This window comes from Fulmarus glacialis, unplaced genomic scaffold (genome assembly GCF_000690835.1).
Source record: "Fulmarus glacialis isolate BGI_N327 unplaced genomic scaffold, ASM69083v1 scaffold3670, whole genome shotgun sequence".
Taxonomy (NCBI): domain Eukaryota; kingdom Metazoa; phylum Chordata; class Aves; order Procellariiformes; family Procellariidae; genus Fulmarus; species Fulmarus glacialis.
The window spans coordinates 110,351-125,055 of record NW_009188201.1 but is presented as its reverse complement, the minus strand read 5'-3'; the positions used below and the strand labels follow the sequence as shown (position 1 = coordinate 125,055).

General features: G+C 41.6%; 1 protein-coding gene across 1 annotated transcript in view; it reads right to left on the bottom strand.

The window, feature by feature from the left end:
* Window positions 1-293: 293 nt before the first annotated feature.
* The window catches only part of LOC104076702 (putative maltase-glucoamylase-like protein FLJ16351), a gene marked incomplete at its 3' end in the record, with an annotated part of 57,914 nt that continues 43,502 nt past the window's right edge, over window positions 294-14,705 (bottom strand). Inside the window, exons 16-21 of the mRNA XM_009577653.1 lie at window positions 13,724-13,872; window positions 10,118-10,202; window positions 5,564-5,694; window positions 4,622-4,710; window positions 4,193-4,242; window positions 294-452 (exon numbers count right to left, since the gene is read on the bottom strand). Coding sequence (XP_009575948.1) covers window positions 294-452; window positions 4,193-4,242; window positions 4,622-4,710; window positions 5,564-5,694; window positions 10,118-10,202; window positions 13,724-13,872 — 663 coding nt within the window. The remainder of the gene's footprint in view (window positions 453-4,192; window positions 4,243-4,621; window positions 4,711-5,563; window positions 5,695-10,117; window positions 10,203-13,723; window positions 13,873-14,705) is intronic.

Here is a 14,705-nt window from a genome sequence, read left to right as displayed (position 1 = left end):
TCTCCCAATTTGTGGAGCTATATCTTCTTTTCATTATTTCATTAGTTTAAAAACTTGTATAAGTGGCAGACACTAAATGAAAGAGAGAGCAAAGGTTAAAGTTTCCTAAAAAAACTCTTGCTGTCGCTTCCCACCCCTCCCCTCCCCCTCCAAGACTCAGACTGTTGTATCAAGCATTGGTGTCCGCTTACCCTTGGAAATGTAAAGGGGTGTGGATGAGAAACTGTTCCTGTTACTCATTGACTATCTATCTTTCCCTTGGGTTTTTCATAATTGCTCAGCGCAGCTCTTACCCCATTCAGCTCATAAGAGAAAGCATCTCCACACATGGCTCTTCCATTCAGAGCAACAGCATGAGGTTTCAGTGTCAGGCCAAGAATCACAATTTTGTTGTACTTCAGAGTGTCAACTCCTCGGTAGCCATTTTTGAGTATTTCTGTCTTCAGGTTTCCCTGGAAAAAGCCACAGAGAAAATTTTAGGACCACGACAACTCTTTGGAGGTGACTTACTGCATACTGTTACTGTTGTGGTCTCATCTTTGTCAATGAACGCATAGAATGTCTTCCAATGTAGACATTAAAGTCTGAGACCGTGAAGGAAAAACAACAGTTACATTAATTTTCACGTAAGATTTCATGTATCTTTACAAACTAACAAAGTAAGAAACAAAATAGCATTTACAACATTCATTTTGAATCTTCTTGGACATGTTTTTTCTATTTGTAATCAATGCAAATTTGGTTCTTGTACCCATTTACAGGGTGCAGTGGCATATGCAAAGCCAAAATCCAGACACAGAGATTCAAATAGTGACCTTAGGGTGGATTTAGTTAACATCCACAACTAACTGCTTTAAACCATTAGCATCTTCCACAAACATCAGCTACTAGATATTTTGCCCCTATTTTATGTCCCACATCCCCACAGCTCCTGCTAGAAATCTCTGCTATGTACGTCCCAGCTTTAAGGACACTGAAGGAACACCATATGTCCCCAGAGCCTTGTTTGTTATACTTCTTATTTACTATGTATCCCGTATTTAGGGTGTATCAAGGGGACGTACAAAGTCATTAAACAAATTCATTTGGATCACCAGTGACAGTAATTTCCCATACAAGCAATGAAGAGGAATCATTGCATTTGTTATGCGATCAAAGTTGTTAAGGAAATAAAGATGAATTACACTGCTCAGGAAATGATGAATTGCTATGCAATCATGACTTTTTAAAAATATGCCAAGGAGAAACCCATGATGGAACCTTTTGCATAAATTACTTGTGTTATTTCAATGGTGCATGGTAGGAGGGGAGCAGAAGCTAGATCACAGTATTTGTAACTTAGGGCTGTGCTTAGACTGCTTATTTCAGGCATCCGCACTAAAAATAAGTGCTAATCCCCAGCACACTGATTTAAACTGCCTAAATAAGGAATGTTGGCTATTATGGAGCAAATGGGGAGAGGCCTCTAAAAGCCTCTGGAGAATGTGTTAGGGTACTTATATATGGTGTCTTCTCCCCATTGGCAAAGTTCCAGCATACAGGGGGGTTTAGTACAGGGACCACCTCTCTACAGTGATTTATTGTTGTCTCAGATGTGGCCAAGCAGGAGAGCTAGCTCAAGGTGGCCACATGGACCCAGCAAACTCAGTGTGATGCTGAACTCAGTGATTACAACTGTATTAATAAATAAAGTTGTACTCAAGCTCCGAGGCCCTGAGCCAGGAGTCTGCAGTAGGCACCATTGTCCCTCTGGACCAAGGATCTGACAGTCTTGGGGAGACAAGGAGGTGATGGTCCAGGGGAATGAGTGACCCTCTCCTCCCCAAGCATCTAGTGGTTAAAGCAATTGCCCAGGAAGGTCCTGAGTTCTCATCAGAGGGAGGGAACTTACGGATATCACTCAAAGCCCCATAAATGCAAAGCACAAACAAGTCCTGGATCCGAGGCCAGAAACCAGGACTTCCTCCTGCACTTCTGAGCAGCAGAGTCATGATTTTTCTTTCTTATTGTCTTGCTCTGGTCCTATGAACTTCACCTTCCCCCCCCCCCAACATTTTCCCCCTGAAAATCGGACCAGTTTTAGAAGGAACTTGCTCTCAGGCTATTCAGTTGACTAGTGGCTAGTGTATTCTTTCAGAAGCTTCCATTTCCTTGGGCAAGCCTTCCCATCACCATCCCTTTAGTGTTTGGAGTCACTTGCTATGGTCTGAGCACATCTGCCTTGTCTGCCACCTCTGGGAATGGAGGCAGAGTTTATGGCTCTCCCTGCTCATCCCTGAAGTACAACGGATCTTACACATCTGGCTCACGTATTTTTCTAGACTGGTAGACTTAATATATGGGGCGCTTTGACTTGGGGCACTTTGGCTTAGGTCACTTAGCCCTTATGCGTGTCAAAATGGAGGTGTCAAGTGAATTAAAATACCGACTGCAGTGAGACAGTACCTGAGAGCAGGCAGCTTGAATCTTTCTCTGAGACTTAAGTGCCTGCACTAGTCTTGAATTCTTCTTTGTACTTCTGGGTTATTTAAATGCAAATATAAATGAGAGGGTCTAATCCTGTAGCTGTTACCTGCACAACACTCTGTGCTGCGTTCAGGGTAAATGCTATGATGTCAGACCTTATCAGTAAATCTCTTAGGGACCAAAACTTGTCTGTTCTCCTAAAACTAGGTGTGATTAAATTATTCATCCACAATTTTTTAGGAATATAGAAATGTGCGACAAATACCAAGACTTTCGTACGTTTCTCATTTGCTATTTGAGATGGATTTTTTTCTTTATAAACACATAATAAAAAATCAACATTAGAGATTATTGGAATGCAGATAGGGACTTCAGTCATGAATTTACAGGCAGAAGTCAAATATAAGCAATGAGAAATGGAAGTGCCAGTGAATCAACAATCTAATTTGCACAGATCAGAATTTAATATAAAACTGGATATTGTTTTTCTGTAGCCTTCCTGCAGTAAATTACTATATGCAAACTACAGAAAGCTGAAGTGATTTTTCCGTCCTTTTTGCTGTTGAAATATCCTTTTTTGAAGGAGAAGAAAAATTTTTTTCTTGGTAAATCAAGATGAAAATAAATTAAAAATTAAATTTAAAGTCTAGACATGTGGTATTAGTTCCAGGAAAATATCTCATGAATATACAAAACTGCGTCATAAAACCCATCAGTTTACTCTGGCTTGCTCTCACTCCTGGAAGACAAACATTCTAAGAGCAATATCACAATAGGGGTTAACATGATTTTATTTTTTGGATATTTTCTGTAGACTGCTTTCGGGCTTTTAGGAATACACGGCATGAAAACCATGCCACAGTCTACATACAATATCCTATCTCTTACCAGACACTGCAATTGTAGATAAAATATGATCTGTGTAGATTGCTGAAGTAGGTTAAGTTTTTTTACACTAACTCCCACAACTTACTATCATATACTTAATGAGCTGCTAGTAGATTTATTTTATCGCATTTTTCTCAATTGAAGCCTAGACTGTTGGGTTTTTCTATTGAGCTTTCTCAGGACATGTCTGCACAGAAGTGAGCGCTCTGTGAAAGGCATTAGTGCACTGACCCTGGGCTAATCCATTTCTGTGCTGCGTGGAGCATCTGATCAGCACAGTGGGTTGCTGGTAGCGTGCTGAATCACTCCGCGGGAGACCAACCATGGGAGCAATCTCCATGCTGTCAGACAAGGAAATGCAAGCTAAAGAAGTGAGACTATGTAATTCTCTGGGCCACAAAATGCAAGCTTCAAGCGATCAAAGTTAAAAAGTTGCTGTGATATCCTGAAGAGAGGAACGTAGCCTTCTCCCACCCATCAGACTGAAAGTGTTCACAGGAGGAAGACAAGGAAAAGATCCTTCGTCCCCATAAGCAGCGACTCAGGAAAAAGAAAAACATGTGAGCTGAAAAAGTGGATTTTCAGATTCACATCACAGCAGGGACATTAATGATGTGTCACTATGATACTCAATGAAGCAAACACAAAACTGCAGCATCATAGTTGGATTATTTTGTAGCTGTCTGTAGATGAAAGCATCAGGTAGCTTACCAGGTTTAAAGGCCAAGCTATAAGAAAAAAGCTTTCCAGAGAAGAGTTAGACATCAGCACCTTACAATGGCTACACTAAAATACAGCTACCTGTATGTTTGTAGGTACCTTCTATGTTGCTACTTACTTTGCTGTATGTATATTTAGCCAAGAAGTAGTTCTCCTTTTCAACAGCATCTGTCAAAACACAGAACAAGGAGGATTAGTATCAAAACAGGGAGCAAAATCCATAATCAGTTCACATTAATTGTAGTGAGTGGCTAACATCAGACTAAGATGATTTGTGGGTTATTTAATCTCTTCCTCTAGTCTCCTTAGGGTGATCTCAGGGGAACACGACATGAGTGATTGCCCTCTCTAGCAGACCAGCTGTTCCCAGTGTCACACCTTTCTCATATCAAAACGCTGCACTCTGCTTCTCACCTCTGTAACATTCAACTTAGGGTCAGTTCTCCAGCTATTTCTAGCAGGAGTCAGTGCCATTATACTGCTGAAAAGGCGGCCTGAGGAGAGCCCTGTATACAGACACTGCTTCACAGAGGGGAACCAGGCTTACCAATTGAATCACCATCATCCCAGAATAAAGACCCAGAAGCTTCTCCTTGCTCATCCAGGGCTATAACGAGCCCAAATGGATTCAGACGGCTGTTGACAAACACAATGAGAAGTGTCAGTACAAACTGGTGGGCACTGTCCCGAGTTATTTAGCAAAAACTTTTGAACACAATTAGCTCCAATTTTAAGCTTACAAAAAAGGCCATGACTGGCCAAGACCTTTTATGATTACAAAAAAGGCCAGAAGAATGACAACCATGCTCACCAAAATGTCTCCTGAAATGATGATGAAAAGTTTACCGTCCCTTGTCCCACTGAAGTGTAAAATTCCCACTTTTTGAGTGCTCGTGTGGATAAGTTTCCCCTTCTTTAGTGGCCTTAAGGTATGATAATTGGGCAGTCTGGGATGCAGCTGGGTGCTACCTTACTATGGTTTGGTTTGGTTCCTGCACAGCGCTGTTCCCTTCCTTCACTACTCACATTAGCTTCTGAGCATGGTTCAGGTGTGAGGCCAATATATTATCCATTGGTGTGAGGAAATCCTTTTCCTCAAAAGAGATTTGAGCTTTTCCACCTTGCCCATGGCATTGGATAGATACATCCAAGGAGAAGAGTTTTGCATTTTCCACTTGCATATGTTTACTTTGAATGACTGGCAGCAGGTCAGTGTGGCAGTAAGAGGTGCAAAAGCTTTTCTGAGCATAATCTCGGAGTCAGGAGTAGGTTTCAGCTGTGCGAACTATGATGTGGGTCATCTCTGGGGTGACTTCTCCTAATGCAATGGAGCGAATAGTGGGATAAAAATACTGTGCTTATCACCTGGGATGGCAGCTGGGAGCTGCAGATAGCCTCTCTTCTGCATTTTCTTTTGATTGCTTTTTTGGCTCTCTGTGGGTCTGACCCACACTGTGGTTGTTTGGTGACGGACATAGATTGACGTTACCTCTTAGTAGTGGTCGTGGCTGGTGCCTGTTCTGGCAGGAGGTAGCCTCCACAGATGAACAGAGGGATCTTGCTCAGCGGGGCAGCCACAGCAGCATAGTTCTTGTTCCACGTACTTGGCAGTTTATCACCCTACTGCAAAAATTAATGTACTTAAAAAACCTCAAATCTGGGCACTATACATTTTGACCGTATACCACTGAAAAAGAGACCAAGGGGTACATTTTAATCTCAATTACATCAGTGAAAATGCAAACAGAAAAGCGGATTTCAGGGGTATTATTCCAGTTCCTTTTTTTAACATGAAAGAGGATCTAGCCCCTGCAGTTATGCATATGCATGAGATAGAAGCATCATGAATGAAAGATAGCAAATTGTCTTTAAAAATGGTATATCATTATTCCATATGCTGTGAAAAAAACCCTCATCAAGACACTGAGCAAAAAGCAAAAGAAACTTTTGCTTCCTCTTTTTACGCATATGGAGCCTGTCACATTTCAGTTTAAGGTAAGTGATTCATAATCATTTTCGAATGTAAACTGTAGATTTTCTTCTCTTTTAAGGACAAGTCTTCCCCTTTCAAAAAGTCATTACAGCATTCAATGAGTGAAAATTGTATACGTGCAGACAACTAGCATAAGTTATCTGCATTATTCCTTCCTAGTTTAATGCCTCAAAACCAGGTGTAGGCAAGGCTTACATACAGAGCAGATAACAGGAAGGCTTTGCTCTTGCCCTTTGTGAATGGTAATTATAACTTATGGTTAGTACTCAACCTTGTTTTTGGATAAGCGTCATGTGTATGGCAAGTACGTGCCAAATGCTGGGAGCTGGGCTTTGCTAATGCCGGGGGTGTGCCCCGTAGGCAGGGCAAGGGACACTGGGGCTGCCGTCCCTGCACCCAGCCCAGCAAGGGGCTCTCAGAGAGAACCACGACAAGGAGAGCTGAATGAAATGCTTGACCTCGCAGCGCCACATTCTTATGAAAAGACAAAAGGGAAAGGGGTGGATGAACATCCATCTGAGGACACCAGCCAAATGCTGAAAATGACCAAACTTCTTTAAAAATAAGTCTGAATTTCCTCTGAGAGCATTTCTGTCCTGCCCTCTCCTCTGCCAGCATCGCTCAGTGTGGTTAACAACAGCCTGATGCTCCTGGGCTCACATTTCCAAAAGCTCTTAGCATCTCTGCTGAAGCCAACACTGGTCTTATCCTGCAGATTGCAGCAGAGTGTAGTTAGGTTGAAACTGAGCACTTTTGGAAATGCAGTACTGGGGATGGTGTTCGAAAGGTCAAAACCTGTAGCCCCTGAAACTAGAAGAGGCTGGCATTTTCCACAGAACAGATTGTTCTGCAGCTTTTGGAAGCATCTTTTGGGTGCTCCTCTCTCTAAATATGCCTTCTGTCAAAAGTGATGCATGTGCAAAACTGCATGCACAAAATGGTTTGCAGCATGTTCTCAGGACTACGACTCAGGTTTCTGTCTCTGTTTCTATGCAGGGAAGTGTATCAGTACAAGAATTAAAACATGCATTAAGGGAGGAAAAAAGAAAGAAATCTTGACAGTTTCATGAATTTCTAGGCTTCTCTTGAAAATTCAGTTCTCTGTGTTTTAAAGCTTTACAAACCAAAACCAGAAAATAAAATGCTACTGAAAGCTGCGTAATTTACTCTCCCAGCTAGCCTGATGTAGACTTTTTGTGCTCTAGTTTTCTTAAACACAGATGCTGAAGTAAAAATACTGCTGAACATTGATAAAAGTTATTTTGCTGGAATAGTACCATTTTGAATTATGTAAAAAATGTAAGAAACTGAATCTTAAAAATACATACGGTATAGTAGTCAAACCATGGTGCTTCAGGGAAGTATACATCCACAGATCTTGCTCCCTGTAATTGTTATAAAGTGATTAAAGTCTTTTTTCTTTTTGCATTTCTGATATTACATTAGCTTTATTATATTTGCGCATGGAGAGATGTATGCTGAATATTCTAATAACATCAAATCTTGGATATTATGGCTGAGTTATTATCATAGCAGTGGACTAGTGCTGGCTGATCTATAATGTTAAACAGACGAGCCTATCCTGTTTGGGGGTTTTACCGCAGTTCTGTGGCATGATTATTTTGGTCTAATACATAGCTCTATGCCTTGCGAACGTAACTGGCCTAGGTGCACTCCTCTAACATCTGAGCAATCCCAGTGAGGTCTGCGCCAGCCTTTGCAAGACAGGACTTCACATCTGATGACGGAGCGGCGGGACACCACTGCTCAGTGCCTCTTGCACCGTTCCTGTTGCAGAAACAGGCAGAGAGTAAGATCTGGCAAGGAGGATACACAGATATTTGTCTTCTTGGCAACAATTTAAAGTTGCAGATAAATAATAATAAATAATGTGCTGCTAATTGCACCATTGCTGTACTTCATTTTGCAGCATGCGTTGTATGATATTGCTGCAGGGATGAAATCACGCTAAAGGCACTTTGAATTAATAACTCCAGGAAAAGCTGGAATCAAAACATACTTCCTTTTTTGTCTCTAGTTGCTTATTCTCACAAAGAGATTAATTTTGATTCTCAACATAGATGTCTGCCCCTTTGCAGAGTTATGGTTTACCCCCAAGATTTACCCCAGGGAGCAGGTGGAGCATAAAAAGTAAAGATGGAGGAGAAAAGTTAAGGCAATGTTACCGTTTGACATTTTAGAGATTTTTATATATATAGAATAGAAGGAGTAAGAAATAACTGATTTATTAAAGTATGCAAATCTCACATTAGAATACAAGAATTGCTAAACTGGAAATTTGTCTTGTCCTGCGGCCTGTCTCCTGTGGGCAGTGCTGGGTGTTTCACGCAAAGTGTCCTAGTCCTGCAGTAAGGAAGGTTGGGGTAGTGTCTGTCTGTTTAGATCTTACTAGCTGTTTAACAATTAAAGGTTGGCTTAATCTGTAAAGTGCCTTGAAAACTTGAAGGAAAAACCCTATAAAGTCAAAGTGCCCCTCTCTCCATATTTTCTCTGCATTATTGTGACAACCCTGGATATTCTGGTCTGCAGAGAAGTGTGTAACCACCACCTGAATCGTGATGAACCTTGCCTTCATGACTCCCTAAATAACAAGCCACTGTGTAAGGCAGTTAACTTTGATGGATGTCTCACTTGCTCACGCCCTAGGTCTCAAGGAGCGAAGGGAAAGCTGCCCCTGAGCCAAAGGGAAAGCTGCCTCTGACTCATCTTCTCTAGACAAGCGAGTGCCATGCTGAATATTTGACGCAGTCACTGCTGGCCTGCAATGCCACAGTGAGGGGCTTACAGCTCACTTCTGCCCCTTGCCCTGCTAGCTGGCATAAGCCCTGGCTGCCACCTCTCTCCCACTGCAAGACCCAGTAACGTGTTGCCTCCAAAGCTCTGCTTCCCCCGTTGGGCCACAGGCACCTGGCCTTCCTTTTGTGCTGCAGTCCCCCAAAAAACATTAGGAACCCCTTATCAAGACACTCTATCATTTTATATATCCTTGTAATGTTCCCTTTCATTCACTTCTTTGCAGGAAGCCACCCCTGGCTTGTCACCCTCTCTTTGTGGAAGGTTTCTCTCACATCTTTCATCATCTTGCTGGTCTGAGACCCTGTGAAATCTCCTTGTTAGTCATCAGCTATTAGAAACCTGGGGCAGTCTGAAGATGAAAGACTGACGAATGAAGTGCCTCAGTGGAGTCAGAATGGCTTTAGATGCAGGAATAAGAATTTCCTTTTAAATTCACAGAGGCACAAGGGCTGGATAAAAAAAGGTGACTAGCAGTGACCTGTTTATATGTTTGATCACCAGCAGCATCTAGAAAATGTATCAGATATTCTGGCAGCATGCTGATTGCGAACAGTTCTAGGATACCTCACATGCAAACATTTAGCTCTGCTCAGATATACCTTTCTGGTGGTGTCAGCAGTCAGTGGTGGGGCAAGGAGAGAAACCCACCCTTGCTCCAGCCAAGCAGTGAGAGCCCTGACCCCAGAGCCATGCCCAGCACAGCCATAGGAAAATGCTGCCTTTTAAAACCTGTCATATTAGCAGCTAACATTGTCATTACCATTTCCGTAATGACTGCCTTTGCCTGTGATGCTGGGAAACTCCTAGCACAGCCCTTGAGATGCTGCAGTTCCAAAACGCTGTGGGTGAGTGGTAATATGGAAACCAGTTTGCTTTAACATCTGCGTGTTTCTTCCTAGCTCGACAATTACTGCTCTCTGTGTGTCCTTGGAGGGAGCTGTCAGCACAATAAGAGGAGCACACGAGGGGCAGCATCCAGCCTGTTTACATCCATTTGGTGCTTGGAATAGCAGGGAAATGCCGTGCCCTCACTTTCATCCTCCCACTTCAAGCGCTGGGCAGCTCTGTACTGTCTGTGCTGCTCAGAAATGCGTCCTGCAAGCTTCCCTTCAAGCTTTGAAGGGAAGAAATGGGTGGATATGAGCAAACATGCCCTGAATGTCATCCAATGCCCTAAGCACAGTTCATTTCTTTTATTCCAGTATGATGGCATTTTTTAATTACAGTACTTGCCTCTTGAAGAACTGGAGCAATCATAAAAGCCGGTCCCCAAAGGAAGGCAGTATCTATTCCGTGAGTCTGCTGATCAGAGGTAAATCTAGTGTTGAAAGTGAGATACGCAATGTTAATTCACATTTTTATAGAACTTGCAGAATATTTTGATACTACTCACTGTGACAAGAAATCTGCTTCCTCAAGACGTCCAAATATTTTTCCTGGTTGAGGGAATGCCAAAAGCTGGACAGAGATTCAGAAATTACAGTAGCACCTACCATACTGGAGCAGACCAGAACCCTCACAAAATGCTCGAGCTGATTTCTTTGCAGCATAGCAGCAGTGGGAAAACAACTAACTTAATTTCTGTGCAGTGGGTTGAGACTTTATTGAGGGAGCCAAAGAGCAGGACAGGGGCCAGGACCAGGAGAGGGAACACAGAGGAATAACGCTGTGCTCTAGGATCTAAAGCATTTGTGAAAATCCTTGGATTTGGCTTCCCGCACCTTTCACAGATTTACATTAGAAATCTTCTGCAGGACAAACAGAAAGCAACATTCACACATATCGCGCTTTTTAGCTGCCTTTCCTGAATGGATGAAAACTTAGGGAATTCAGTCCATTTTATTCAATGCATTAAAATCGTTTTGGATTCTGCTCATGTCCTCCAGAGTGCTTACCAGTCCCATTCGCCTGGCATCATCTGCCAGCTTGGGAAGAGATCTCTATTCCACCATGCATCAGCTAATAAAAATATTGAATAGCACCTGGGAAAGAGGAGAGATCCTCCCCATCTCAGGAACCTCCACTCATCTAGCATAAAAGCCTTGAGAATTTAAATAGGCTTTCAATCCTTTGTAAGCCTATGTCTGAGGAAATTCATAACGGATCCTTGTTCCCTAGTTAGCTTATAAGAATGTCACGTGGAGTGTGTCCCAAGCCCTCCTAAAAGCAAGGTACCTTGTACCTCCTGCTTTCTCAAGCTCCTCTGCCCCCTTTCCCATCCAACAGCCCTGCTGCCTTGTCAAAGATGGTGATTGGGCTGGTTTACCGTCATTCGTTTTTGACAAATTCACACTGGCTGTTGCATAGTAACATATCACTCTCTAAGGACATATAAATTATTTGTTTAAAAGTTTCTTTAGTGTGTCTGTTTTAATTTCACTGTAATAAAATTATAATATCCAATAATATATGATCCAATATACTTTGTTGTGGGAGATTTCAGGAGAAAAAGCTGATCAAGAAATTATGACAAAAGACAAGTCGATCTTATTTGCACGTGGAAACAAGCGTCTCACCATCTAACTCAGCACTATTTTCTCTTGCAATTACAGCAACCACGAGCACAAATTCAGCAAACAAATGAACTTTCCCATTTTGAAAATATAAGCCATTAAGCCATATCTGTGATCTACGAAAGGTGCTTAATTCCATCTGCATGCTTCCTATGGTTAGATGCTGGCCTCTCTTCTGTCTTATTTTGCCCCTGTTTAGCCATTAAGCAGACTTTCCCTTCCAGTAATGGATTACCACCTCCCGGTCTTTTTGGACAGCTGAGCCACTGGCGCCTCTGTTTCACTGAGCGAAAGCCTCAGAGGCACCTAAAATGCTTATAGGAATCTATTGGGATGTTGTTCTTGTTTGTTGTGTGAAATAAGCACCTAAATATTTGAAATGAAATGAAAAATCTGAAATGACCACATGAAATAGCTATTACTTGGAGACTTCCTGCCCAGGCAGAGTTGTTTTCACGGTGAGGCTTGTGAACCCATAAGAGCTCCACCTGAAAAACTAGTGCATTTTTAGCTCTCCTTTGTATTTGTTACGAGTAAGGGAAAGGTTTGATGTAAAATTCCATCATCCGTACATCTAAAATTCTGTTTCAGTTCTCGCTTTCTCTAAAACCCACATTTCTCCTGTTAGCATCTGGATCACTTTCTCTACTTGAGCAGACACACTAAAACCAATGGATATTAATTAGAAATAATTAATTAGAAATATTAATTAGAAATAATGAGTAAAAAATACTCATTAAGTAACAATAGTAACCAGAATTAAGTAATAATAGTAAGAAATACTATTAAGCCATTTTAGGATCTAGCTATGGCAACATTAGCAAGTGATGTGCCCACTAGAATGGGACCTGGGTAGTGAAACAGTTTGTGCTGATCTCCTGATGCCTACACTCCTTATGTGCATTTCAGGGGTTTAATTTCCTAGTAATCCCAGTCTGGTCCCACCGACTAAACTCCCATCAATGGCTGGAGTGCACCTTTCAGCTCAGTTTCACCTGTCGGAAGTCTCCGCATCTGAGACTGCTCTGCAATTCAAATCAAAACAAATCTGGAAATTTGCTAATGTAGATATGGCCCAAATAGACTACAAGTATGCTGGGAACGGTCAGAACAGCAGCTTTAACATCACTAAAGTAATTCTGTATTAGCAGAGATTAGCTACTAATAATGCCAAAATGAACTCGGTCATTTCCAACTACTAACACAAATTTCATTAAGCAAAAATAGAGCTAAAACAAATACTTGAAATAGCATATAGACCCTTGTAAGACATGAGTACCTGTAAAATTTCTCCTTAATGTAACCCAGTTAAATAAGGTAGCAGAGTAGGAAGGGGAAAGATACTGCTTTTAAAATTTATCAGTTAGCCATTACGCTGAGTAGGCAAAACAGGTTTTGTGCATATCCTTTCCATACTTAAATCATCTGCACTTTCATGTAATCTCAGTTTAATTTGAAAAAAATGCCTTACCCTTTAACCAAAATGTTTTTAACCTAACGGGAAAAAGAACATTAAACAGTCCAGGACGTAGCCTGCACCAATGAGACTAAATTGTGTCCAAGCTTCGGGCAGTAGCCTTTCATATGTATTATTTGCACTCTTTTTGCTCCAGTCTTTGCATAAAGCATTCTGAAGTAGAAAATTTACCAAAAGCAGGTAAAAAGCTAATTAAAAGATGCTGAGAGGGAAACTAAACCTCACTTTGATTCCTGCTTCTTCCAAACAGAAAAAATTAGTTGTTCCAAAAATCTAAGGTCACATTTTCTGAGGGTTTTTTCAGTCTGTATTTATTAATCTCGGTTTTGCACCTGCTTCTGCACTCAAACATCTCTATCTCTGTACAATTTGTGGACACAGATGTAGGTTTCATACATAGCATGCAGATGCAAGTGCTAAATTGGAAAATGCAAATGCTGTGGATGATTGGAAAATGGAGACTTCTCTGTATGAGGCCTTCTTGGCATTCTGGACCAGAATACAGATTTCATAGATTTAATTCAAATACAGGAAATACAGGTATGTGATTCCTATTTTTAAAATAAAAAAGAACTGCATATTTGCCTGAGACAAGTAATTTTCAGAATTCTCCTTACTTTTTTTTCCAATGGAAACAAATATAGGTTATATTTTCATGAAAATCCACTGCATATATTAGTTATTTTTGTGCATATAATTTGATTAGATTTCACTGTAAAAGTGTTATTTTTAAGAGAGAGCATGCAGTAATATTACTGTGACTATTCTCAAACAGATATCAACTAGTTTATAGAAGCTCAACTACTTTTGTGAGTAAAATATGATAAAAAAGAGAGACTCCAAACTCACTCATGCATCAGTGACCGCACCACCGTGTTTCCATGAACATGAGACTCGAATAACAAGGTGTATAAGTATGGCAGCAGTGAGTATCTGATCTGAAGCGTAGCACGAGATATCTTGGCAAACTCTTCTCCAAACACCACTGGGTCTTGTTCCTGTTAAGGAAAAACTTTGATTTGTACTGAGCATTATAACTAGGGACTGCAAATTCAACAGAGAACTTGTGTGCAACCTAAGGAGAGCTGTGGCTGACATAATGCTATGAAAGTGAATGTTTAAATAAGAAAAAGCACTGATTTGCAAACTGGAAGAGGTATTAAGAACAACATCCATTATCACCAAACTAATATTTGTATAAAATTTTTCAACTTGAAAAATTCCGGTGAGTTCAGGGCAATCAGGCCCCACTGCGGTGTATGTGAGCCACCTGCAACCGCCCCTAACCTCGTGATGGGAGGGGAGCTGGGGTTTCATGTCTGTGCTCAGGAACAGACACCATGTCTCCAGATATTAATTTATCCCGGAGATGCAAGCCCTCTGGGACAGAGAAGGTGAAACACAGGAAAAAGGGAAGACTGATAATCTGCAAGACAAAGGCAAAAGCATAATTATGTTGGCCAAGAACATAAATGCAAATCTATTTAAAAGTAAGAGTAAACTCATGACCCTGCTGAAGCCAACAGGAGTGACTGAAGTCACTGTGTGCGGTGGGAAAACATTTCATCCATTCAAAGAAACTTGATTTCTCTTCCTGTGCCCAGCATTTTAGGATGCCCCGACCGAGGGGACACTCACACATCAGCAGTGCCCCTCACCTCCTCGCTCCCAGCGATGCTCTCCTGGGAGAGAGGGCACACGTACTGGGTCCCACCATCAAGAGGGCAGGTTTAAGCAATCTGTCTAAACTCGTTGGCTGCTTCTGATGTACTTCAAGGCAACCTTGACTCTCCCCTGCGATGGGATGCGGAGCACGCAGTCCAGGGCAGTG